This window comes from Camelus bactrianus, chromosome 22 (genome assembly GCF_048773025.1).
Source record: "Camelus bactrianus isolate YW-2024 breed Bactrian camel chromosome 22, ASM4877302v1, whole genome shotgun sequence".
Classification (NCBI taxonomy): Eukaryota; Metazoa; Chordata; class Mammalia; order Artiodactyla; family Camelidae; genus Camelus; species Camelus bactrianus.
Window position 1 is genome coordinate 29797137 of NC_133560.1, and position 25631 is coordinate 29822767.

Sequence of the window (25631 nt, forward strand, 5' to 3'; positions counted from 1 at the left end):
CCTCCCAGTGCAGCTCCGACTCACCGGCATGGTCTGGCTGCCATGCAGGGCGTGGATGGCCGCCTGAGCCTCCGTGTGGGAGGAGAACTTCACAAAGGCACAGCCTGCTCCGGGAGAACGAGAACCAGTGAGGGGCCGCAGGAGAGGCACTGGCAGCCTGGTGTGGCCAGTCAGCCTGGACACGGGCAGCCCACAATTCAGACAGTCGGACAACAGAGAGACAGCCAGCCGTCTGATCAGACAGACAGCTGGATGATCAAGGACCAGACGGTAAGACAAGCACACAGCTGGCCAGCCAGCTAGCTGTTTGTCAGACGCACCATCAGGGGGACAGTGTGCGGTGGCGCACAGCTGGGGAGGCAGGCCCTGCCCGGTGGAACAAGCGAGGGCGGCCAGCTTAGGGAGCCGCCAGCACTGCGAGGGCCAGACTTGTAATCAGGTCTGCGGAATTAAAGCTACGGACCACCCAACACAGAGAGGTTCAGTTCCACAGGCACGCTCAGGCAGAGATACACCCAGACCCAGAGAGATACACTCACGTGCCCAGAGTTGGACAGATAGGAATAGAGTCACGAGGCAAGCACGGAATCAGCGGGCAGACAAGAGACCACCAAGCAAACTGAGACAGTCACTGGGAGAGACCACTGGACACAGTACCAGACAGACAGATCTTACGGAGGAGCCAGGCAGATTTGGGGGAGAGGGGTGGAAATGTTCTGGAACTTTGTGAATATACTGAAAAGCACTTCGCTGTACACTTTTAAATGGTGAATTTTACTGCACGTGGATCATATCTCAATTTAAAAAGAAGAGCCAGGCAAACAGTCAGGGACCACCAAATACATTTCTTCCTAGTAAGATAAAGTCACAAGGGCAGAGACAGGCAAGCCGATTGTCAGTCCCAGACAGATGGGCCTAAACAGGTAGAATCAGATAGACCACCAGACCCAGGAAGACTCGGACAGAAAGAGCCATTAGGACACTCGCGCAGAAAGCGTGTCAGACTAAGAGACACAGGAGGTCAGTCAACCCTAGGCACATGCAGTCACGTGAGCAGACAGGAAACCAGGTGCTGGAGATCCTTAAACAATTATTCCTGGATGGTACAGCCCTATGGGGAGCTGGAGTAAGTAGGATCAGGCAGACGGACAAACTCAGGACACAGGCAAATCCAGACGGAAACAGTCCCACGGACAGTCAGGCGGAGACTGGCAGCCGCAGACGCACATGGGCACTCGGGTAGGACCGGGTGGTACTGGACTGGCTTTGCTCGCCCCGCCCCCCAGAGCCGGCCCCGCCCTTCCACGCGCCCGACCTTCCCCCAAACCAACTCACCCTCCCACCTGCCCGCTTCTGTCCCCTGGGCCCGCATCACTCTCTTGTGTGCCTGGCCCTGCCCTACCCTGCAGCCTGCTCTCCAGGCCCTGCCCACTGTGTGCCAGCCCCGCCCCACGAGCCAGGCCCCGCCCTCACCCGTGCCCTTCGACCCCATCCCTCCAGCCCCACCCTCCCACTGCCCCGCCCCCGGAAGCCAGCCCCGCCCCCCGCCCATCACCTTTGCTGCTCCCATCAGGCCCCCGCAGCACGGTGCACTCGTCGATAACCCCGAAGGGCTGGAACAGCCGCAGCACGTCCTCCTCCGACTGCTGCTTGTTCAGCATCCCCACAAACAGCTTCCGGTCCCCTGTGGGTGGAGACACCACCTCAGCCGAGTCCTAGCCTCCAGGAATTTCTCCGTCCCTCCAGCAGAGTGGAGGCAGCAGGGCAGGGAGCCGGGCGCGTGTGAGGGAGGACACAGTCGTGTGCTTTCCCTGCCCCGACCTCTCCACTCTCCCACGTGCCTGCGCGGTCCCATTTCTGTGCCTGTGCTAACTCAGTGACCCTGCCTGGAATGCCCTCTCTGCCCAACTGCTCCCACCCTATGGGCGAAATGGCCTCTCCCTCCTGTGCACTCAGAGAGCCCACAGATAATACCGGGGCTAGGAACTGCCTGGCCTGGCCTGAGTCCCTGTCTCTCTGTCTGCCATCTAGATTTTGTTGGCAGGGGTGAGCGCTGATGGCCCCTGCACCCTCACAGTGATCAGCAGAGCTCCCTGCCCAGCCTTGCTGGGGCTAAGAGGGGGTCAAGCAATCAGTGTCCGTTGAATGAGTGAAGGCATGTGTGCGCACAGGACCAAGTGTCTGGAGAGCCTGGGGTTGGCTTGGGACCAAGGGCAGGGACCAGTCTGGGCCAGCCCCTCCCATGTGAGGCACCAGAGCCCTGCCCCTTTGGGTAATTGCACTACTCCCCTGGAATCAGGAATGTGGCAGCTCCATCTTCCGGAAATGGTGAGCTGGGTTGCTATGGATACCTGTTCTCTGGCAGCTGTCACTCATGAGGGTGGGAGGAAGGAAGAGACAGAAGCAGAGAGACTGAAATGCAGGGGGACGGAGAGAGACAGAGGGAGAGAGAGAGGCAAAGAGAGAGAGAGTAAGAGATAAAGAGAGACACATGGAAAGGCAGAGAGAGAACCAGAGAGACAGTAGGAGAGAAAAAGATTAGGACTGAGAAACAGAGATACGGAGGGGGAGAGAGAGAGAGAGAGAAAGGCAGAGAGGACACACACCCCGTACCTCTCTAATCCTTGACCTACACTGGCAGCCAGGTTGGAAAGTGTGAAAACAGGTTCCCAGCCCAAACAGGCTTTACCAGGCTCCTACACATACACAGAGGTCCTAACAGCCCTGCCCTCCCATACCACCTCCACGGCTAGCTGCAACCCCTCAGCCCCCAGTCCACCTGAGGTGGGGAGGGGGTTCAAAAGTACCCAAGAATGACTAACCTTGGATCCCACTGGAGACAGCTAAGCGTCTCCCCCCCAGGAACACACCCAGCGTGAAGTCCAGCCTCAGGCAGACACAGGGCCCAGCCTGCACACCCATCCACCCAGCCTGGAACACTCAAGCACACACGCTTGAACATACACGCCCATGCACAGCCGAGGCACGCAGATGTGCACACAGGAGGGCAGGCACTCCCACTGCACCAGCCAGAAACACATACGCACGTGAACACACACATCTGCACACAGCTGTGCCCAGGTCTGCCTGCTCACACACACACACGTGCGCTTGCCCAGACATGCAAACATGCGCACACACATATGCACGGCCCAGAAAGCAACCCACAGCCCTTCTGGGACCCCGGCCCCTCTGCACCTGAAGATCCCCATTACTGCACCCTGAGACAAGCGGGCTATTTCAAGTTCTAGGGGAAAACAGCTGGGCCTGGCCACGTCCCCTACTCCTGGGCCTGTGGCACTGTGGTTAAGAAGAGGGGACACAGCTTCCCTCCTCTCCTGCCCTTACCCCGGCCAGGGGCCTCTGCCTCTCCCACCACCGTTCACGCAAGGATTTCCATCCTCCCATCCCTCTGCCAGCCCGCAGCCTGGGGGCCACGGAGAGATGACAACTACCTCCACGGCTTTCACTGTCCGCAGGCTTCACCTGGATTGGCCGCGCCATCTGTGGAGAGAGGGGGGGAGGGAGGTCAAGGTCGGCAGCGGGGATAATGTGGGTGGAAGCTTTGCCTGAGCTCTGCCTGGCACTCCTGCCCACCTCCCCAGCCTCAGCGTCCCACCAACCTCTGGCAGCAACTAGCACCTCAGTCACACCAAATGACAGAGTCCCACCTACAGGGCTCTGCGCTTGCGGCCTGGAGAACACCTACTTTGCCTTCAAAACCCAGTAACAAATCTCCCTTCAGCCAGGAAGTCTCCTTGCTTCCCCCAGTGGCCCAAGTCCCACAGTCCCTGTTTGTGATGTGACTCTGCGGTTCCTCCATCAAGAACTGGGGTCTGTTTCCCCAACTTCTGCACCTGGACTTGGCCACGCGGCGAACTCTGACGGAATGTGTGCAAGTGGAGCTGTGAGAGGTCTGAGCCTCGGCCTCAGGAGACCTCGCAGCTTCCGCTCTTATCGTCGTGGAGCCCTTGCCACTGCCAGGTGGGCGAGTCCAAGCGAGCTGCTGGAGGACAGGAGGCCTCATGCACAGACACTCTGCTGGCAGACAGCCCAGGGAGGCCCTGCCCAGCGAGCTCCAGTCGAGCCCCAGTTGACTGTTGCTGCATGAATGCCTCAGGACAAATCAGCAGAAGAACTGCCCAGCTAAGCCCAGCCTGCACTTGTCAACCTACAGAATCATGAACAAATGAAACTTCCGGAGCAGTCTGTTACTCAGGAGCGGCTGACCGCCACACCAAGGCAGCGACCTTCAGCCTGCTCCCTGACCTCAGGCTGGGGAAACTCACACCCGAGTGGACCAGCCTGCAATCTGGTCTCACTGTTCTGGACACTTCCGTCCCTCACCCCGAGGACTGAAGCTGATGTTCAATGGGCAAATTCCTTCCCTAGGCCCCACTTCCCCAGCTTAGCCAGCCGTGGGTGTGAACTGATGTGGCTATTTCAGACCAGACCTGAGGGCTGTGGGGCGGGGTGGCGTTTGCTTCTCCACTGGTCCTAGGACAGAACCTTCTTCCTGACCTGGTGTCTCTGGTGAACTCCCACTCATCTTTCAAAACCCAGCCCCAAAGCCCCCATGTGGGCAATCCTTCCACCCTTCTGGGTTCCTTCCTCCCTCTGCCTCCCTCCAGACTGAGACCATAGCAGCTCCCCCCTGCATCACCCCCACCACCACCACCACACACACAGGGCAGGGTACATGAGAGAATTAGAGGAGTTTGCTGAGCTAAACTGACCTGAAGGAAGTCTCCAGCACCCATCAGCATAGAAAGGCACCTGGTCCCTTCACATCCGGCCTGGGGCTGGACCCTCATCCCAGCCCCACTCCCAAGTCCGATAATCTTGAGGCAGACCCCGACAGCCATTCAAAGGTGCTTGACAAACGCTAGCCAAGCAAGCTCCAGAGAGAGGCACAATTTTTACCCCATTTTATGGATGTCAGAATCAAGACTTGGAGAGGTTATTTGTCTGCGCTCCCTCCCCTCTTTGACCCCTTCCCCTTCTGATACTCTTTCCCTTTTTGAGCGTATGTCTGGGGCACATACAGGCCTCTTCAACTTGAATTCAGCCTTGGGAACCCCAGAACAAGATAGGCGTCTGTCTCCCCCATCTAGTGCCCCCAATTCCTCTAGCCCAATCTTTCTGCCACCCAGACACACCCTCAGAGGGACCTTGACCACTTGGAGAAGGCCGAACCACATCTCCCCACCCCCACCACACACAGCCACCCACCCATACACCCCGCACCCCAGGCCCTTTCCACCTGGGTACCACACCTCTCTAGCTGGAGGCAGGAGGGGAGATTATTTCAACCAGATGGGACCAGTTTCTGGACAGGGGGCAGACTGAGACGGTGAAGGAAGGTGCGGGGGAGGGGGCACCTGAGCTCTAGCCTCTTGCTCCCCCACCCCTCCCACCCGCCTCCGCTGGCCCTCACCTCCTCCCCCCACTCCCAGCACCTTGGGCAGATGAGGATGAGGTTGCCATGGCAACGCTGATTCACCACACGGAAGCTGGCAATTGTTGTTGCCATGGAAACCGCCTCTTAGGGGCGAGCCCAGCTCCTGCCTTGCACAAAAGAGATATTTAAATATAATCTTCTAGAGATGGATGAGCAGAGGGAGGGAGTGAGGGAGGGGGATCACGGGGAGGGAACCTGCCCCCATCACCACACCCTCCACACCCACCCCATTCTTGCGGCCTGGGTACCTGCTCACCATCTCCCCAACCCGCTGCAGAGCCTGGGACTTTCTTCCTCCTACTGGGAGGCCCCTTCCCCCTCCTGGGTCAGCTTGGCGTGGGGGATGGGGTCCTGGTCTGGTTCTGAGAAGCCAGGTGGGCAACCCCCTCCGCTCTGGTTCCCGACTTGAAAGCCGAGTCTCTGAGGCCCGGCCATCCGCATCCCGCAGCCCCGCGCCCCTCCTTACCCACCGGCCTGGAGACGTGCGCCAGGCTGGCATCCACGTGCCGCCGCCCGCCTGGCCAGCCCTGGATGCACAGGCGCGCACACGCCGCCGCACGCACGCAGGGGCTCCGCGCCTCGCTCTCCACACCCAATACCCAGGCGATCCGCCTGCCAGAGGCCGGGCCCTGCCTGAGCTGCCAGCCCAAGCAGGGAGGAGGAGTGCCAGTGGGGAGCTGGGTCTCCCCTAACCTCACCCCTCCTGTTGCCCCTGCCCACCCATCTGGTTCTGCCCACCTCCTTCCGGCTCCCTCTCTCCATCTGTCCTACTGAGGTCTCTGCCGAGTGCCCTCCCTCCCTCCTCCACCTTCTCTGGCTCCCCATCACTACATCCTTTCCCTGCCCCCTCCCTTCCTTTTTTCATTTATTCAACAATATTCCCGTGTGCTTCATGCTGAGTAGTTCTGCAACCTCAGGAAAAACCCCACCAGTCTGACAGAGGGGGAAACAGAGGCATACACAGACATTCCCAGGCTCATGAGGTCAGGGTTGGGGCAGAAGGAGGGATCAAGTGCTGGAAGATCCTAGAGCAGAGAACAGTAATGAGCCAAAGGCTATCCTGGGGGTCACTGAAGATGGAAAATCTACAGTGGGTTTTGAAGTATGAATAAGAGTTGGTGGCAGGAAGTTCATGTTGGAGCAATACCTATATCCACTGACTGATTTCATCTCTAAGCAACTTTATGAGATGGAAACATACCCATTTTACAGACAGGCAAATCAGAAAAGGAGAGGAGAAAGTCAGAAGCAGAGGCCAGATCTCCTGCCAGTTTCCTCTGAGGGCCCAGGCATTCCTCCAGCCAAGGTTCAGTTCGGGTAGGGCTCTGGGATTGTCTGTATGCCCACTAAGTGGCTGGGATTCAGTCTTTGCTCGGCCACCCAGCCTTTGCTGTGACTTCAACCAAGCCATACACCATTGGGACAATAGGGTCCCTTATGTTTGACCTGTGTGTATTCCAGATGGGGAAACTGAGGCTGTGGGGAGGAGGGACTGCAGGAGGAGTCTCCAGTAGTCAGGCTGGGGCCCCAAATATTCTCCTAGATTTGCCAAGTTATGCCTTTAGAAGATGCAGTCGGTGGCCCAGGGAAAGCTCGAACTAAGTTCTTTCTGAGTGGAGTGGAGGGGAACGAAGCAAGGTGGACCCCTATCTGGGCTGCCCAGGCACAACTCCAGCCTCCTCCTCTGTGACCCAAGTCCCAGTCCAGCTTCCAGTGAACACCTAGACCAAGCCCCTCTCCTGTTCTGGAGGCTGCCATGGCTCCCTATTGCCCTTAGGGTAGAGGATCAGCTCCTTATCCTGGCATTCAAGGAGCCACTCCTGCCCTCTCCTCCTCCCACACCCCAAGGACATCAGGCTGGAAGGTGCCCCTGCACACCCAATCCTTGTCCTACAAGCCCCCTGGAATGCCATCTCTCCCAGAAGCCTTCCCCTCCGTGCCCATCTGCTTTGGTTGCTTTGCTCAGGCACTGCCTTGAAGGTGGCACATCCCCCAACACACACACTGTACCTCTTTTGAGTAAGCTCTGGAGTCAGGGCTGACGGGCTCTGGGACCCCTCTCCAGAAAGACCCAGCACAGGGTCCACAAATGACAAGAGATGAAACGAGACAAAACCTGTGGTTTCCAGACTGCTGTCCCATGGGCAAGAGCGAGGCAGGCGTGCTGGGCGCGGTGCCGGCACGGGAAGTAACCCAAGAGTTGTGCCAGGCGAGTCTCACAGAGACAACGGGCCCGGGAAGAGGCATGACTGGTCAGAGGCCCACAGCTCGACTTGCCTGGGACCGTTTGTTCACTCGTTCAGCATATATCTGCCAATTGTGTGTTCAGCATCCGGGTTGTGTCACCTCCCAGGATCCACGAAATACTCCACACCTCCATGTTACAGACAAGGAAACAGGCCTGGGACAGCCAAGTCATTAGGGGTTTGGCCCTTTGGGGCCCCTGCCCATTCTCAGGGCTGGCTTAACTCTGAGCCAAGTCGTGGGATGTGGGGGTGGGTTCTGCAAGGGGGCCACCTCAGAGACCCCTATGTGCACAGAAAAGGGTTCAGGGGGCTTGTGGGGGTCTCACAGCTCGACAAACCCATCCCTTCCTGGGGTGCTCAGATGAACAGCAGGGCAGCTGCCAGGTCTGGGGCAACCCTCACCCTCCCGGACCTTCATGAAGAAAGAGATGACACTGACTCAGGTGACCTAGCCTCTCACCCTCCAAGAGGCGGGAGCTGGATTGCTGCCTGACCATCCTCAGGGGGTCCCTCCTATCCCCAGGAACCCCATCCCGTGTTTGACAGCCCAGCAAACAGCCTCTGCGGGGACCTGGAGGCACCCTCCCAGCGTGGATTCCAGGGTCCTGCCGTCCATTCCTGGTTCTATTCCAGGATTCTGTTGTTCAATGTATGATCCTATTCCAGAATGCTGAGATTTGATTAAACTGTGTCCCCCACGGACGCCGCTGTCACACTCCAGGAGGGAACTGGAAGGGGGAGGGGGTCACTCTGCAGAAAGCTGCTTTATGGGGCAGGGATTGGTTGTGCCACGGGGAGGTCGGGGAGTGGGTGGGGAGACGCACAGAGCTAGGAACGACGGGGACCACTCCCCTCCTGGTTCATCTGTAACTGAAAAGACAGCAGTGTCCGCTCCATACTGTCTTCCCCAACACACACACGCACACGCGCACACACACGGGGGAGAGATGGTGGCTGTCTACGTCCCTTGCGCAACCCAGACCCCACCCCCTGACTCCCTGGCTGCGAGCGCGCACATGAGCCCGCGGGGTGGGCTTTCCGGCACCCGCCGCACCTTGTGCGTCCCGGCTCCATCCTCCCTCAGAGATGCCGCGGAGGGGGGCTCAGATGCCTTTCTCCAGATGCCGCTTACAGGCATGGGGGGTCTTCTGTGCCAGTAGCCCTCGTGCGATCAGCAAGCAAGCCTCTAGTTCTTTGTTCCGAAAGGCCGATGCCATTTCTGCGGGTGTTCTAGGGGGAGGGAGGCTCACCCCGGAAATCAGCCCCTCTGCTCATCAGAAGCCGAAGGTATGGATACTCGGGGATCGGAACTCCTGGGAATGAGCCTGACCAAAATGCGGCACGTGTCCACCAAAAACAAAACACCAGCAAGTAATAACAAAACCAGAAACAACCCAAATGCCCACCAGCAGGAGAATGTACGAGCAAACTGTGTATTCCAGCCGTGGAAGACCACACGGCGATGACAAAGCACAGACTGCACTGAGGCATGACACTGAGCCTCATCAGCACCGCACCAGAAGAAAAGCAGGAGCTGGTCACCAGGAAAGTCAGAACAGCGGCGCCTCCAGCAGGAAGCGGGGCTCGGGCCTGGAGACGCGCACGGGGCGGTGTGCCGATGCCAGCTGTGCAGTGGTAACAGAGGTGCTCGCTTTATAATCAAGTTGTGTTGCATACGCTTTTCTCTAAGTGTGCAGTATTTTTTTTTTCAAATTTTAAGAAATAGTTTTGAAAAGCCAGGCTCTACTCTGAGAGAACGCTGCCCTGATCTGGGGGTGGTCTCCAGGGTTCCCTACGTCTGAGCTGCTCTCAGCTGCCTCCTTCTTACTGAGCAAACATCTGCCCTCACCTCCAGTGGGGCAGGGACCAGCTTTCAGGAAACCGAACGAGAGAAGCCAGAGGTGCAAGGACTGTGGAACTGGTTGAGCGGGGCTGCAGTGCGCCCCCTGCTGGGTGACCCCGGTAGGGTCCCTTCCTCTCTTACCACAATCTCCCTGTTGGTCAAGTGGGGCCAGCAGCAGCCCCGGCGCCCCGCTGACACTTGGATGAAGTGCCCCAGGGGTGCTGGGCAACAGTGATAGCTCTGGGGAAACTGAGGCTCTGAGAGGAGACCTGTATTGCTCGAGACTCCTCACCCCTCCTCAAACATGAGCTGGTATCAAAGAGAGACCTCAGAATCCCTAATTTAGATGTGTGATGACACTGCACCACGTTCCTGGGTCTAGGACATTCTAAGTCTGCCCTGTCTAACACGGTAACTGTTCCCTGGTCTAGAACACTCTAGGTCTCTGCTGCCCAAAACAGTAGCTGACCCCTGATCTAGAACATTCTAGATTTGTACTGTCCAGTATGGTAGCCCCTAGCCACATGTAGCTGTTTACATTTAAATTTCTATTTATTAAAACTAAATAATGCGAAAAATCCAGTTCTTGAGCCACACCTGCCACATTTCAAAGGCTCAATGGCCACATGGAGCTATTGGTCACCATACTGGACAGCAGAGACAGAACATGTCCGCCACTGCAGAAGGTTCTATTGGACAGAGATGGTCTAAATTGGAGACTGGCAAACCACAGTCCTATTCTGGCTTCCTGCCTGTTTTTATCAATAAAGTTTTATTGGCACACAGCCATGCCCATTCAGTGACTTGTCTGTGGTTGTTTTCTGCTTTGTGTAGATGGGACGGGGCTGAATGGCCGGCAAAGCCAACAATATCTACTCTCTGATCCTTTACGGGAAAAGCTGACTGACCCTTGGCCTAGAACATTTTAGAACTACTGCTCAGTGCGGGAGCCAACAGCCACAAGTGGCTACTTGAAATATGGCTTGCGTGACTGAGAAATGGAATTTTGTTTACTTGTGTTTAAGTACAATTAATACAAATATAAACCTAAATATAAGCCTAAAAACTGATACCCGACTCCATTCTTAGAAAACCTTTAAGTCTATTTAGAACAAACTGGACAGGCGAAACCTACTTTTTCAAATGTTGATTTTATAAAATGCAGAGACAGATCGAACATCCCTGCTAACAGTGGAGTGTGCAGGTGAGACGGACCATGGGTGTGCAGCACACTCACCGGATCTGGGGACACTTGGGATTGAAAAAAGGATGAAAAAAGGCATGTGCACTATTTTGTTCATAATTTTTATGTGGGCTGTACTGACCACCCATTGAAATGATAAGATTTTGGAGATACTGGGTTCAAGTGAAAGACAGTATTAAGATTCATTTCACCTGTTTCTTTTTTCTCTCTCCATGTTGCTCCTAGAAAAATTTAAATGCTGTATGTGGCTTGCATTATATTTCTACTAGCACTGTTCTAGAATGTTCACCAGCTCCTTGTTCTCCTAAACAGGGTTTCTCAGCCCTGGTGCAGTTGATCTGGGGCTGGGTCATTCTCTGTTGTGAGAGGCCATCCTGGGCGCCGTAGGGTGTTGACAAGCATCCTGGCCTCTATCCACCCGATGCCAGTAGCATCTCCCGGTCACAATGATCACAAATGTCCCCAGACATTGCCCAGTGTCACTGGGGGCAGTAAACTCCCCCATTAGGCTCCCGTGTGCTCCCGCACTCAGCACGCCAGGCAGGCTCCTGCCTCCGAATCTTGGTACACTCTGTGCGCACACCACGTCCATCTGCCACAGTCCTGCCATCACTCAAGACAACACAAATGCTTCCCTCTCCAAGAACCCGCCCTGTCTGCCCTCCACGAGGCCATCAATGCGGATCGCCTGGTTCTCCCTTGAGATGCTGTCCCAGGCACCCTTACATCGGGCTGTTCATTTTGTGGTCACACCCCCTGCAGTGGGTTGAATGGTCATTCCCTCTAAAAATATGTCCAAGTCCTGACCTCTGGAATCTGTGAATGGGACCTGACTTGGAAAAGGCATCTTTACACCCATAATTAAGAGATGGATCTCGACATGAGGTCATTCTGGATTTAGGGTGAGCCCCAGAATCCAATGGCTGGTGTCCTTACAAGAGAAAGGCAGAGGGAGAAGGCAGAGGTGGAGACACAGAGGAGAAGGCCCAGTAGTGACGGAAGCAGGGATCGCAGCGATGAGTCCCCAGGCCAAGGATTGCCAGCGACCACCAGAAGCTGGGAGAGAGCCTGGACTAGAGCCTCCCCAAGAGCCTCCAGAGGGAGTGTGGCCCTGCTGACACCTTGATCTCAGGCTCTGGCTCCTGGGCCCTTGAGACAGTAAGTTTCTGAGGCTTTACGACATCCAGTTTGTGGTGTTTTGTTAGGGTGGCCCTAGGAGATTGATACACCCCCAGATCTACTCCCACGCTGAAAGCCAGGGTCTGCCCTCGAGGAGCCCCCAGTTTAAGGGGACACAGGCAGATGCAGACACCCCAGCCCCGAGGGGTCAGGGATAAGCACAGGGAGGAGGTACCAGGTGCCACCTTGAAGGCAGAGGAGAGATTCTCTAGGTGGAAGGCAGCTCCCCTGAGCCCTCAGACATGACTACAGGGGTTGCTGTTCTTGTGGAGTCCTTGGTCTCTGGGGAGTGAGGAATTTCTAGGAACCAGGGACTTGCAGAGACCAAAACGTAAGGACTTAACATCTCCCAAAATAGAATCCACTTTGCATCCACACTTCCTGTAATTCTCTCTCCAGCCTGGTCAGATGGAGGTGGTGAGACCCATTTCAGAGACAAGAGTGACTAAGCCTCTGAAGGAAAGACATTGTCAAAGCCTTGGGAGGGGTGGAGCTGGGATGCGAACCCACAGGACCACAGAGTGGGGAGGAGGGGTTCTGGAGAGCAGGATGTGGGGACTGCAGGCTGGGGGGGCAGGGGCTGGGAGGGGGAAAAACCCTTTCAAAGGGGATGTGGTGGTCAGTTTGAGCTCTGCTGGGTCTGGGGTGCCGGGGGAGTCCCGAGGGGGTGACTTCTGCACACAGAGCTAGCGATAGATGTGTAGCATAGTGCCTGGAAAATAGCAGGTGCTCAATAAAAGTTTGCTGGCTGGTTGGCTGGATAAATGGATGAAAGAATTGGGTCCATAGACTGGTCAGGGAGAGTTAGCAGACAGAGAAGGACAGAGAGCCCTGAGTCTGACACAGAGAAGGAACGCTGGTGATGTAGCATCTTTACATTCCAAGGAGACCTTGGACTGGAGACCAGCCTGGTGAGAGCAGCCCGGCATGCAGGGAGGGAGAGCTCTTTAGCTCCTGGCTCTTCCACCTTCTCCCATCTTCCTTCCCCACTTCCGACAGAGCCCAGAGCTCAGCTTCAGCCTCCAACACAGAGGAAACTGGTTCCCAGGCCCCTGCAGCCTCAGGAAGCCAAAGGCACTGGCTTTGGGCCTCAGTGATCCCACCAGGAAAGTGGGAACAGGGGAATGGGGAAGAGGGCCTTAGCCATGGGGACTACTGGCAATGTTGGCAAATCTCCATGCAAGTATTGATTTCTCTGGACAGAGGAGTCAGAGGTCCCAATCAGGATCTGATGCCACAAAAACATGGTCCACTGGACATGGAAGGACTGAGCAACAGGACAGGGGGCTGGCCACCAGCGCGGGGTCTGCACTCAGACCGTGAGGTCACCTCCCTTCTGTGCTGCCTGGCCTTGGACCAATCCACTACCAAGCTTGGCCACTCCAGGTTTCCCCCGCCTCTTCCCCAGCCTCCCCTAGGCCCCTGGCGCCCAGTGAGTGGCCAGGATAGAATGTGGCAGGGATTGTAGTGTGTCATAAAAGGTGTGATGACTTCCGCCTTGCTGGCCCCTCGGATCCTGTGCCCTGGGGGAAGCCTGCCACCGTGCTGTGAGGCCACTCAAGCAGCACTATGGAGATCCCCACAGGGAGACGAGCTGAGGCCTCCAGCCGAAAGCTGAGCCAGCTTGAAGGTAGATTCGCCAGCCACAGTCAAGCTCTGCTGATGTCTCCACGGCAGCCTTAGGAGAAATCCTCAGCCTGGGCCAGGCAGTAAACTCGAGCCCCAGTCCTCGACCCCTGGCAACTGTGAGATAACTGAATGCTGATTTTTTGAAGCCACTAACATGCGTAATCTGTGGTGCATCAGGAGATAGCCAGCACAGCCCACAGAACTCCACGGTGCCCCTGGGGGCCAAACTGCAAGGGCAGACTTGCCCTCCAGTTCCTGGCTGGTCTGGGGAGATACTGGCAGGGGGCGCAAGGGAGGGAGAAGACTGAATTCTGGGTGGTGTTTATTCTACAGGCTCTAAGGCACCTTTGCTTGTGCTGTTCCATCTCCTGGCATGCCCTTCCTTCTCACCTGTCAAGCCTCTTCTCAAATGCCACCTCCTCAGTGAAGCCCTCCATGACCTTCTCGACAGCGCCCTCCCTATGCCCCGCCCAGTTATACCCGTCCAGTGCTGACAGTCACAGAGTTACTGGCTGTGTCACACAGCGAGAGCTAAACAAGGAGGCTGCTGATGTGGCTGCAAGCTCTTGCCTATGCCACTTCAACCCCTGAAGACGGGCTCTTTATTCTGCAAATGAGATTGAGAACCACCCCCCACTCCGGAACGTTTTGATGATTGTTCAGAGTTGAGTCAAAGTCATGCCACAGCCTCATGTCCCTGGCTGGCGAAGCCCAGACTGCCCACTGTCAGCCGTGCTGCTCCCAGGCTCCCAGCACTGATGGCGTGGTGCCACCCAAGCATCCCCCGAATCCCCTTGATGCTGAAGGGCCCTGAGATTTCCAGAGGGAAGGGCCGTCCTCCCTGCTCCCCGCTGGACACCAGAGCTCCTGGGGTCGGGTACCATGGTTCTCACTGTGGCTCCTTCAGTTTCCATCAAGAGGCAGTGCCTGGAGACCCAGCTCGGCTGGCTAAGGGGGGCCACCCTTCCTCTACTGGGGGCAGGGACCTCCTGCCCATCCAAAGAGGACAGGGCTGACCAGAGACACTGGCAGGGACAGAGCCTGGGCTAGCCTCCCCTGGGGAGGAAATAATGCATCAGGAGCTTCTGCATTAAGGGGCCATAGTTTTATCTGCTCCATAGGGAGAAGGGAAAAGAAAAGCCCTTTCCTTTTAATGGTGAGAGGCAGGTGGAGTCTAGGCTCCTCCCTGAGGCCCACAGGCCCTGCACGTCTGCCTCTGTCCCCTCCCTGCCCTCCCCTCCTCTCTCTCTCCCTCTTGCTCACTCTGCTCCAGACACATGGGCCTCCGGACTGTTCAACTTTTCCTCCAACACACCAGGCAGGATCCTGCCTCAGGGCCATTGCACAGGCTGTTCCCTCTGCCTGCTAATGCTTCCTCATCCTTCAGGTCTCAGCCCAATGACACTCGCATGATGAGCCAGGTGCCCTTGTGCAGTATGCAACCTGCACAACCACACACAACCACCCTGGTATGAAGTGCAGGGCACGGCATGCAGTAGGCACACCAGGAATGCTCATTCTGGTGATGAGTTCTGCCTCTCCGCTCCTTATACCTCTTTCTGAGATCAGACGTACATGGGCTTCACCGCTGATCCCAGGAAGGGCCTCAGCCTTCTCCAGGCTGAGAGCAACTCCTCCTCCAACCGTCCCCCTTCCCAGACAGCACCCAGGACTCACCCCGGGCAAGGTCTTCTGTTCGTGCAGGGCAGTCTGAGCTTTAATGGCGGAGTCCCTGGCACAGTAGGTGAGAAAGGCACAGCCTGGAGGGGAGAGAAATAGGAATGTTCAGAGAAAAGGATGTTACGCACCCATGTTCACAGCAGCATTCTTCATCATAGCCAAGAAGTGAAAGCAACCCAAGTGTCCATTGATGGATGAATGGATAAACTAAACGTGGCCCACCCATATAATGGAATATTAGCCTTAAAATAGAAGGAAATTCTGACACCTGCTACAATATGGATGCACATTGAGGATATTAAGCTGAGGGAAATAAGCCAGATCCAGAAGGACACACACTCACAGGAGGTCCCTGGAGGAGTCACATCCACAGAGACAGGAAGTAGACGGTGGGGCCGGGGCTGGGGGAAGGATGGGGGTCAGTGTTTCATGAGGACAGAGCTGCAGTTTGGGAAGATAAGGAAGTTCAACGAATATATGTATGTTCATGTATAACTGAAAAATTGTGCTCTACACTGGAATTTGACACAACATTGTAAAATGACTATAACTCAATAAAAAATGTTAAAAAAAAAAGGAAGTTCTGGAGATGGAGGGGATGGTCGCACAACAGTGTGAGTGTGCTTCATGCCACTAAGCTGTGGTTAAAATGGTAAACTTTACGTAAAGTGTATTTAACCACAATAACAACTTTTTTGGAAAGAAAAGAAGGGGAAATGGTTAAGATGGTAAATTTAGCGTTATATGTGTATTACTACAATTTAAACAATGAAGAGAAGAGGAGGCTGGAGCCCCTCCGGTGGAGGGTGGGCAGTAGGGGTAGCTCAGCTCTCCCCTTCCACTCTCACGCTTCCCAGAGGGTGAGACAGGGGACGGCAGAGCAGTGTCAGATGGCGCTGAGGAGCTGGGCGAGGTGGGGAGGGAGGAGAGGGGAGGCCAGAGCCGCGGCCCCGGGGAGGAGGTGCGGAGGGCACCAGCAGCCCCAGCACCGGAATGAGGAGCGCGGCGTCTCCGCCACTAACCGCTCTGTGGCTTCGGATGGCGCGCCGCCCTTGTCTGGGCCTCAGTTTCCCCATCCGAGGGGACGGTCCGAAAGTGCCTCGGGAAGAACCAATCAAAAGGTGGGGGCAGAGCTAAAGGGGGTGTGGCGCTGCGTCAAAGCGCAGGGCCAATCGGGAGAGGCGAGGGGCGGGGCCGGCCCCGAAGTGGCCCAGAGCGAGGGTGTGATTGGACGACTCCCTGGGTGGGATGCAAAGCGTGAGAGCCGCAGAGACGCGAAACGCAGAGAGACAAGCGCCAGGAGAGAAGTGAGCAGAGAGAACCCAGAGAAGGGCCAGAGAGGTCAAAGGCATTTTGAAAGATGTTGGCCCGAGGGAGAGTGGGGTATGCAGGCCCGTGTCGGGCTCCCTGGATGGACACAGCGGTCCGGGCCTCAGCGCTGGGCTTTGCCTCTCTAACCTCCCTGGACCTGTTTCGCCGTCTGTGAAACGAGACCACCGTTGGCTGTTCTGATGCTGTCGGACCCTGGGGCCCCCACCCCCGCTCCCTCCTCACGGTCTCTCTGCCTCCCCCTACGGGGACCCCCTGAGCAGAGCCCCTGGGAACAACTCCGCGGTGCCCACTTCCGCCCCAGGCTGTAGCTAATTAAAGCGGCATCCTGTGAGCTGCGCTCACTAAGCGGCTGCTCCCACCAGCTGGGCCTGGTGATGGGGAGGGGTCCTCATCACCAAGCCTGAGAGACGCCCTGGAGCGCTGGGGAGGGGGGCACCAGGCAGAGCTGAGGACAGTTTCTAGCATTCAAAAAACATTTGTGCTGGGTATGTAAAATGGTGCGGATGCTGTGGATAACAGTTTGCAAGTTCCTCAAAAAAGTTAAACATAGAATTACCATGTGATCCAGCAATTCCACTTCTGAGTACACACCTGAATATAAGAATTGAAAGCAGAGACTCGAAGAGTTATTTGCACACCCATGTTCTTAGCGGCATTATTCACAATAGCCTAAAGGTAGAAAGAACCCAAATATCCATCAACGATGAGTGGATAAGCAAAATGTGGTCCATCCACCCAAGGACCACTAAGGAAGAAAACACTGACACGTGCTGCATGGGTGAACCCTGAAGACAGGACGCTCAGTGAGAGAACCAGACCCAGAAGGACACACAGCGTGAGTCCACTCACAGGAGGGCCTGGAGGAGTCACATCCACAGAGACGGGAAGTAGACGGTGGGGCCGGGGCTGGGGAAGGGTGGGGATTTGGTGTTTCATGGGGACAGAGCTTCAGGTTGGGAAGATGAGAAAGCTCTGGAGATGGTGGTGGGGTGATTGCAATGTGAATGTGCTTAATGCCACTGAGCTGTGCACTTAGACCTGGTTACGATGGTAAATTTTGTTATATATTTTACCAGAATTAAAAAATTGCAATTGGGATGTATTACAAGCATCTCATCTTTATATGTGGTGTGTGCTTATCCTTTTTGGTCATATCTGATGCACAAATCTTCTCCCAGTACATGCCTCGTCTTTCTACTCTGTGTGTGTGTGTTTCTATTTTCTGAATGGAATCTCCCCAGGTCTTCAGGGAAAGGAGAGACACTAAGAAAATTAGCCACAAGGCCTGAGAGAAATTAGACAGGACTGTCGAGGAATTGGGCCACAGGGAAATGTAAAAAAGGGGCAAACCCCTTAAACTTTGGGTCCTTTCCTGCCTGTGGAGCCCTGCATACAGAACATGGAGTGTGTTGGCCCTCAGAGGGTAGGTGGGACCCCTGAGCCACCTTCCATCAGCCTCTGGTCTGGAAGCTTTGCAGCGAGAGAGGAAAAAAACTAAAACAAAACGCGAGCCGCTGTCCCTGGTACTGAAATGTTTCCCCGTTCTCTTGGCCCTGTCGCTTCTCTGCCTCCTAGTTTCTCTTTTCTAGTTGCTGAAAACGAGTGACACTCACCAGTTTCTGGATAAACAGAGACTTGAATTTCAGTCCCTATTAGGGTTGAGTTGCTTCGCATTCTCCCAAACCCCTATGTTGCTCTCCTAAGCTCCAGGGCCCCAGCATGTGACCTTATTTGGAAACAGGGTTGTTGCAGATGTAATTAGTTAAGGTAAGGTCACACGGGAGTGGGGCGGCCCTAATCCAGTAGGACTGGTACCCTTAAAAGGGGGAATCTGGACACAGAGACATGTACACGGGGAGAACGCCACGTGAACGTGAAGGCGGGGATCTGAGTGGTGCGTCTCCAAGCCAAAGGACAGTCAGGACTGCCAGCACCACCAGAAGCTGAGACAGAGGCCTGGAAGGAGCCTCAGAAGGAGCCAGTCCTGCTGACACCTTGGTCTCAGGACTGTGAGAGAACACATTTCTGATTCTTAAGCCACCTGGTTTGCAGTTCATTGTTTAAGCAGCCCTAACAAATGAACACAACTCCCAACTAGCGAGCGCAGGCTTTTAGTGATGTTAATACGAAGTGCATTCGTTTCTCATGCTAATAAGCTTAGACTCAGCATTGACTCATTTAACCCTCACAACAACCCCACGAAGGAGCTGTTAGCATTGTCCTCATTTTACTGATGAGGGGTTGGAGTACAGAGAGAGCAAGTGACTTGCCCAAGGTCACACAGGGGAACATCCCAGGCTCCCTAAACCACGTGCTAACCACTGAAGTACACTGCCTGGAGTTAGCATCTTTTCTAAAAATCTCCCCCAGGGCCAATGGGAGTCGGGGAGTCGCAGGCCCCTGCCTTACCTTTCCCTATAAGGAACCTTAAAACAGTACCACCTTTCTAAGAGATGTGGGGCCAGGTCAAATACTGAAAAGGCTATGGACCCTGTTTCAATTGTGGGTCTCTGGTTTGCTGCCTCCTAGTCCTAGAGGGACCCTCCAGGGAAATCCCCACCCATCCAATGCCCACACTGGTGAGCATGTCACCAGATTCCAGTCCTGGCTGCCCTCACTCCACACAGCAGCCTCATCAGTGTCAAAAGGGCGGGGCCAGGTGTTCAGCAAAGCATGCTGCCAAGCCCCATGCCTGCCAAGAGGTGGGGCAGGTCAAGAAGGCAGTCCCGCCTGCGAGAACTAGTCCCCCCAAATGTCAGTACCTGACAGCCCTATGGTTCCCTCCACACCCACCCCCATTTTCAAAGCCCAAAGTGGAGCAGAGACCACTGGGGGGATCCTTGGGGAAACAAGAGATTTCCCCAATGTAAGAAAGTTGTCTGAGTAATAGATCTGCTTCACGATGGCTCTCTTGGGTGGGAGGAAGCTCCCCATCCCTGGAGGTGAGCAAGCAGCAGCTTCCCAGAGGAAACTTCTTTGTCGGGAAGTTCTGAGTCCCTCCTCTTGCCAAGATCCTCTGCTCTCTGCTCCAAGATCTGAGCTTTTGAGATTTCACAACTCGAAGTTGTAATAACAATAATGGTTGCAATCCACTGAGCCCCAGGCATCCTACAGGGACACATAGCCCCTAGGAGCCATTTGAACCCTCAGCCTAGCCCAAGAAAACGGCATTATTGTATCTACAATTCTCCCCATTTGAAAATGGGAAAACTGAGACACCAGACATTGAGTGATGGGAGCCAGAGGTGGGATTTGAACCCTGGAAGTCTAACTCCAGTCCTAGCCCTTCTTCACTGCAATACACCCCCTCTTATGGTAGAGGGAGCACTAACAGCCAATTCACTGAGCACTTAGACAGGGCGGTCACTGGCCTGGATACTGGCTCCACGCCTTTCTCTTCTCACAGGAATCCTGGGAGGGGAGTGTTATGTATAGTACAGAGGAATTGAGGTTCAGAGAGGCAAAATGACTTCCCTAAGATTGCACAGCAGGTGAGGGGTGGGGTTGGAATTTGAAGCTGGGGGTGTCTGACGTCATGCGCTCCACTCCCATCCACTGTGCCTTTGGGGTGTTGGCCCCTGGGTTGTGGAGAGGCCAAAGCACCCGATTCTGCCATCTTCCCTGGAACTCACTCCAAACCTTTACTATTTTAAGACAAAGGGGGACTTAAGAGCACCTATGAAAAGGCCATGTGTGTCACTTACAATCTAGTCTAGAGAACGGCTGTTTGATACATGGAAAAATTGAATCATTGGGGGTGGTTACTTAATGATGCAGGCCCTGGGGCAACCCCACAGAGACTTCGATGGTGGGGAGGAGTGTCTACCTTACAGACAAGGAGACTGAGGTTCCCAGTGGCCCAGGTCACCCATAGATAGAGACAGGGCTAGGACTTAAGCCCATATCTGCATGTCTCCTCACACAGGGCTCAGCCAACAAGGATGGTCCTCTCTTGCTGGAGATGTTCCTCTCTGAGAGAGGGGGCAAATGTGGCTGTGGTCCCTCCTTGGCAACAGGTCTCTGCTTAGCTTGGGCTCTGGGGACAATGCCTTGATTGATGGGTGATGCTAAGGCTCTCAGCCTGGGAAAAGGAAGATGCTGATAGGCCCCTGTGTGTCATCAGCCTGGGACAGAGGTCGGGATGCAGGGCTAGGGGAAGCCCAGAGGATGAGGAGTATCTCTGGGCACTGAATTGTGGTCCCCCAGAAAAGATATCTCCACTCCAGGAACCTGAGAATGGAAACTTATTTGGAAAAGGGGTCTTTGCAGATGTAATTAAGGGTCTCAACACAAGATTATCCTGGATAACCAACAAGGCGGGCCCCAAATCCAACGCCAAGTGTCCTTATTTGAGGCAGGAGAGGAGAGGACATGCAGAAAGAGACCCAAGAAGATGGATGCAGACTCGGGAGGGATGCAGCCACAAGCCAAGGGACGCCTGGAACCCACAGGAGCTGGAGGGGGCAGAAAGCATCCTGCCCTGGAGCCTCCAGAGGGAGCAAAGACCTGTGACACCTTGATCTTGGACTTCAAGCCTCCAAGACTGAGCAAGAATAGATCTCAGTTGTTTTAAGCCATCCAGTCTGTGGTCACTTGTAACAGCCACCCAGGAAACTAGTGCTGATGGGAACCCAGGAGGAGGAGCAGTTTGGAAGGAAGATGTGGAATCCGGTGTGAGCCCTGCTGGCTCTGAGGGTTTGGAGAACACTCGAGGAAGGAACCCCCAGGACTGACTGAAAACCCAAAAACGGCCCAGGAAGAAAGCGCCAGCTGTGTGCCGGGACCCAAGTCCCAGTGCAGCCGCTCCCCGTGCCGTCCCGGGTTCTCACACTGCCTGCCAGTTAATGTTATCCCCATGTTACAGATGAGTGAACCCAGGCTCAGAGACGCTGAGCAGCTTTCCTAAAGTCACACAGCAAGTTGGAAACAACCCCTGGTGCTGACCCCGAATGGGGGAGGGTAAAGGGCTTCTGCGTTCTAGAAAATTCCGGAGTGTTGGGAATGACTTAAGTCACTGGAAATGGTTACACTGATCTAATAAACTAAAAAAAAAAAAATTGTGTGTTTTCCTTTTAACTGTGCATAGCCTTTATTTTTACGCGTAAGTCTGGGATTTTTGTCCCTTCCCAGGGATCTTGGTAGGTCTGGGGAACTGACCCCGATGGACGCTGGCTGTGTCCCTGGCTTCCCCTGACTCTGGCCACACCCCCTGCCTGGCCTCGCACTGACTGCCTTCGAACTTGGCATTTCTTTGGTCACTCTCACCCTTATGTTTGCCTGGCTCATTTCTCCTCAACATTCAAGTCCCAGCCGAGTCCCTCCTGCAGCTCTGGTAAGCCTCCCCATCCCCAGCCACTGCTGGGTCAGGGCTTCTCACGTGCCTGTGCGTCCTCCACCACCGCTCTGCGCACTCTGCACGGTAACTGCCCAAGCAGCTGTTACTCAACCCCACGGGACTGTGCGCCTCCTGAGGATGGTAACAGAGTGTTCTGGCCACCGATGAGTCCCCAGTGCCCAGCACTGAGCCCAGCACACAAGATGTGCTCAGTGAGAATTTGGCCACTGTTCAAGGCCTCCATCCTGTTCCCCTCCATCCTGGTCGCCTGGCTCCAACTCTTGCTCCCATAGTCCATCTTCCCCGCAGCGGCCACCAGAGGACGCCTGTGAGCACCTGAGTCAGGCCCTGCCCCTTCTCTGCCCACAGCCCTCCAGGGCTCCCACCTCCCTGGGGGTAAAAGCCCCTCCCTGAGGCCTACAAGGTCCTGCACAACCTGTTTCTGTCCCCTCCCTGCCCTCACCTCCTCCCTCTCTGACCCTTGCTCACTCTGCTCCAGCCACATGGACCTCCTCACTGTTCCTCCTACACACAAAGCAATGATTCTGCCCCAGGGCCTTTGCACAAGCTCTTCTGGAATATACTTCCCCCAGATCTCTCCATAGTCCACTCTCTCCCTGCCTTCAGTCTTGGCTCAGATGTTACCTTCTCCATGAAACCTTTGAGCATCCTGTTCAAACCGACAGCCCTCAGCCACCCTACACCCTGCTCTATTTTTTCCAGTGCCCTTATCACCATCTCAAATGTCACATATTCGGGGTTTTTTTTTTTCTGTCTCCCCCACTGAAATGTCACTTCCAAGAGGATGGGGAAATTTTGCGTTTTGTTCAGTTTTGGGTCCCCAGAGACTAAATAGTACCAGGCACACAGTAGATGCTCAATAATCACTATTTGACTGAATGAATGATTTTGTTCTCAAACCAACCTGCTAATATCAAGACCACCTCCTTGAGGGCAGAGACCATATTTGATTCATTTTTATCTCTCTCTTCCCGCACATGCCCGGCATGGGGTCAGTCAGTATTTCTCACCGCCTATCATGCACCAGCTGTGCTGGGGAGACAGATGCAGGGAAGACAGCCTCGTTCATTTCTCTCTGATCACCTGTATCTTCTCCCTGCCCCAGCCAGGACCCCGACCACGACCGATTGTGGGAACCTCTCATCCCAAATCCCTCTGATCCCACCCCCACACACTGGCACCCAGGTTCTCAGTCTTTAACTTCAGATCTGTAATCTAGTAGCTAAAGACAGGATCTAACCCTGACTGATGGCTATCTGCTCTGTGATCCTGGGCCAGCCACTTAACCTCTCTGAGCCTCCACTTTCTCATCCATAAAATCATAATACCACCCACTAAGGATTACAGGAGACACCTCCTTCTGCTGTGAGGCCACCCCTCCACCACCCCCTGCCCCCGGCCACCCTCTGTACCTCCTCCTCCATCCTCACGTCCTGAAGCTGTCCGCCACTTCTCTAAGAACAATGGGGCTGAGAGGCCCCTCTCCTCTATTCACTGTCCCTCCCTCCACTTATAAACTCATTGGTTCCCGTCCATGAGGGCAAGGCCAAGGACCCAGGGCTCAAGCTCCTGGCCCCTCCATCAGGCACACCATCTCTGGGGTGACCTCCTACCTCCCCGCTGATGCTCCTCAGCCTCTCCTCTGTAGCTGCCTCCTCTCTGCCCCAGCCTTGCACACTGGGGATACTCAGGGCTCATCTGGACTCCTGAGCTCCTGCCTGCGGCCATCTGACTCTTCCCATGGATTTAGTCACCATTGCTGCACCAGTGATTCCCCTAGCTGTGCACCCGCCCATCTATCCACCTATCCACCTGTCCATCCACTCATCCACCCATTCATCCATCCATTATCCATTCATTTATCTACCCACCCACCTGTCCATCCACCTATCCATCCATCATTTATCCATTCATTTATCACCCATTAATTTATTCACCCATCCATCCATTCATCCATTAATCATTCATTCATCCACCTATCCACCTGTCCATCCACCTATCCACTCATTAATTATCATCCATTCGTTTAGCTAACCATCCATCCATCCATCCATCCAACCATCCTCCCATCTATCCATTTACCTTTCCATCCTCCTGCCCATCCACCTATCCATCCATCCATTATCCATTCATTCATCACCCATTAGTTTACCCACCCATCCACCCATTATTAACTCATTTACCCATTCATCTATCCACATATGAAGCTATCTATTCACCCATCTACCCATGCACGCACTTATCCACCTGCTGTGTTTCTGGCACTGTTCTAGGCATTTGAGAAATAGAAGTGAACACAGAAGGCAAAAATATCCTATCTTAATAGGGCTTCTAGTCTACTAGGAGGAGAGGAAAACAAATACAATAAAAAGAAAAATCTATGGTACGTCAGAAGTTTTCAGAAAAATAAAAGGGAAGTAGGGAAGAGGGATTTGGAGTTCTGGAGAGTGGCTGAGATTATAAACCATGTCTACAGCGATGAGTTCACTGAGAAGGTGAAATCTGCAGAGGATGAGGGAGGAAGCATGTGATCATCTGGGGGAAGTGTGGTCTATGCAGAAGGCATAGCCCATGCAAAGGCCCTGGGGCAGGACTGAGCCTAGTGTGTTAGAGGAACAGCCAGAAAACCCCTGTGTCTGGAGCAAAGTGAACAAAGGGGAGAGAGGGAGGAGTTGAGGGCAGGGAGGGGACAGGCAAGGTTGGAAAGAGTTCTGTGGGCCACAGGGGGCACTTGGGCTCTTCTCACCTGGAGGGTGTGGACAGAGGAGGGCCTGGTTCAGGTGCTCACAGATGCCTTCAACTTGCTGTCAGGAGCACAGACTATAGTGGGCGAGGCTGCAAGCTGGGAGATGAGGCTGGAGGAGACTGAGCTGTTCCAGGTGGGCGATGATGGGGTAGGCGAGGAAGGGGAGAAAGGAGTGGATCTGGAGAAGTTTGGACAGCAGAGCCAACAGGATGGAGGGACAGGGGAGTGGTGGTGTGAGAGAGAGGGGAGAGACAGGGGGACTCCAACATTCCATTCTTCCATCCATTCGTCCATCCATCCATCTTTCCATCCATCAGTCTATCCATCCTTCACTCCATCCTTCCATCCATCCATCCATCCACCCATTCACTCACCCATCCATCCACCCATCCATTCCTCCATCCATCCTTCTATTCATCCATCCATTTACCCACCCACCCACCCATCCATCCATCAACCATTCAGACTTTTCATCCACCTACCCACTCTTCCATCCAGAAATCCACTCATACATCCATCAAGTCATTGTCACCCATCCATCCGTTCATGCCTGTACTCATCTGCTCACTTATCCAATTATCTATTCATCTGTTATCCAGCCTGCTCTCCCACATCCAAACACTTCCTCATCCTCCCATCCTCTCATTCCCTTATACCCTTGTTCATCCACATGTTCCACTTCAGAATGGTGAACAGGACACAGTCCCTGCCCTCACAGAGCTGGCATGCCAGTGATGATCACCATGACCCAAGACCAACAGGACTATTGCCAGGTCAGTGTCTTCCAAACCCAGCAGCCCCTCCCTCTGGCCCTGGTCACCTTCAGTCCAAGGACCGCCAGCATCCCTGGATGGCTTTCACCCTAAGTATGTCCCCACAATCACCTCTCTTTCTCTGCCTCCTTTATTTCTCTTCCAAAGTGGGTCAAGTCTCAGGCTGGGGGGTGTGATGCCTA

At 54.8% G+C, this 25631-nt stretch overlaps 1 protein-coding gene across 2 annotated transcripts in view; it reads right to left on the reverse strand.

Moving 5' to 3' along the window:
* The window catches only part of CELF5 (CUGBP Elav-like family member 5), a 43042-nt gene that overhangs the window by 11394 nt on the left and 6017 nt on the right, over positions 1-25631 (reverse strand). For both annotated transcript variants that reach the window (XM_074351163.1, XM_074351162.1), the window contains exons 2-5: positions 15240-15322; positions 3453-3504; positions 1556-1684; positions 25-104 (exon numbers count right to left, since the gene is read on the reverse strand). In XM_074351163.1, coding sequence (XP_074207264.1) covers positions 25-104; positions 1556-1684; positions 3453-3504; positions 15240-15322 — 344 coding nt within the window. The remainder of the gene's footprint in view (positions 1-24; positions 105-1555; positions 1685-3452; positions 3505-15239; positions 15323-25631) is intronic.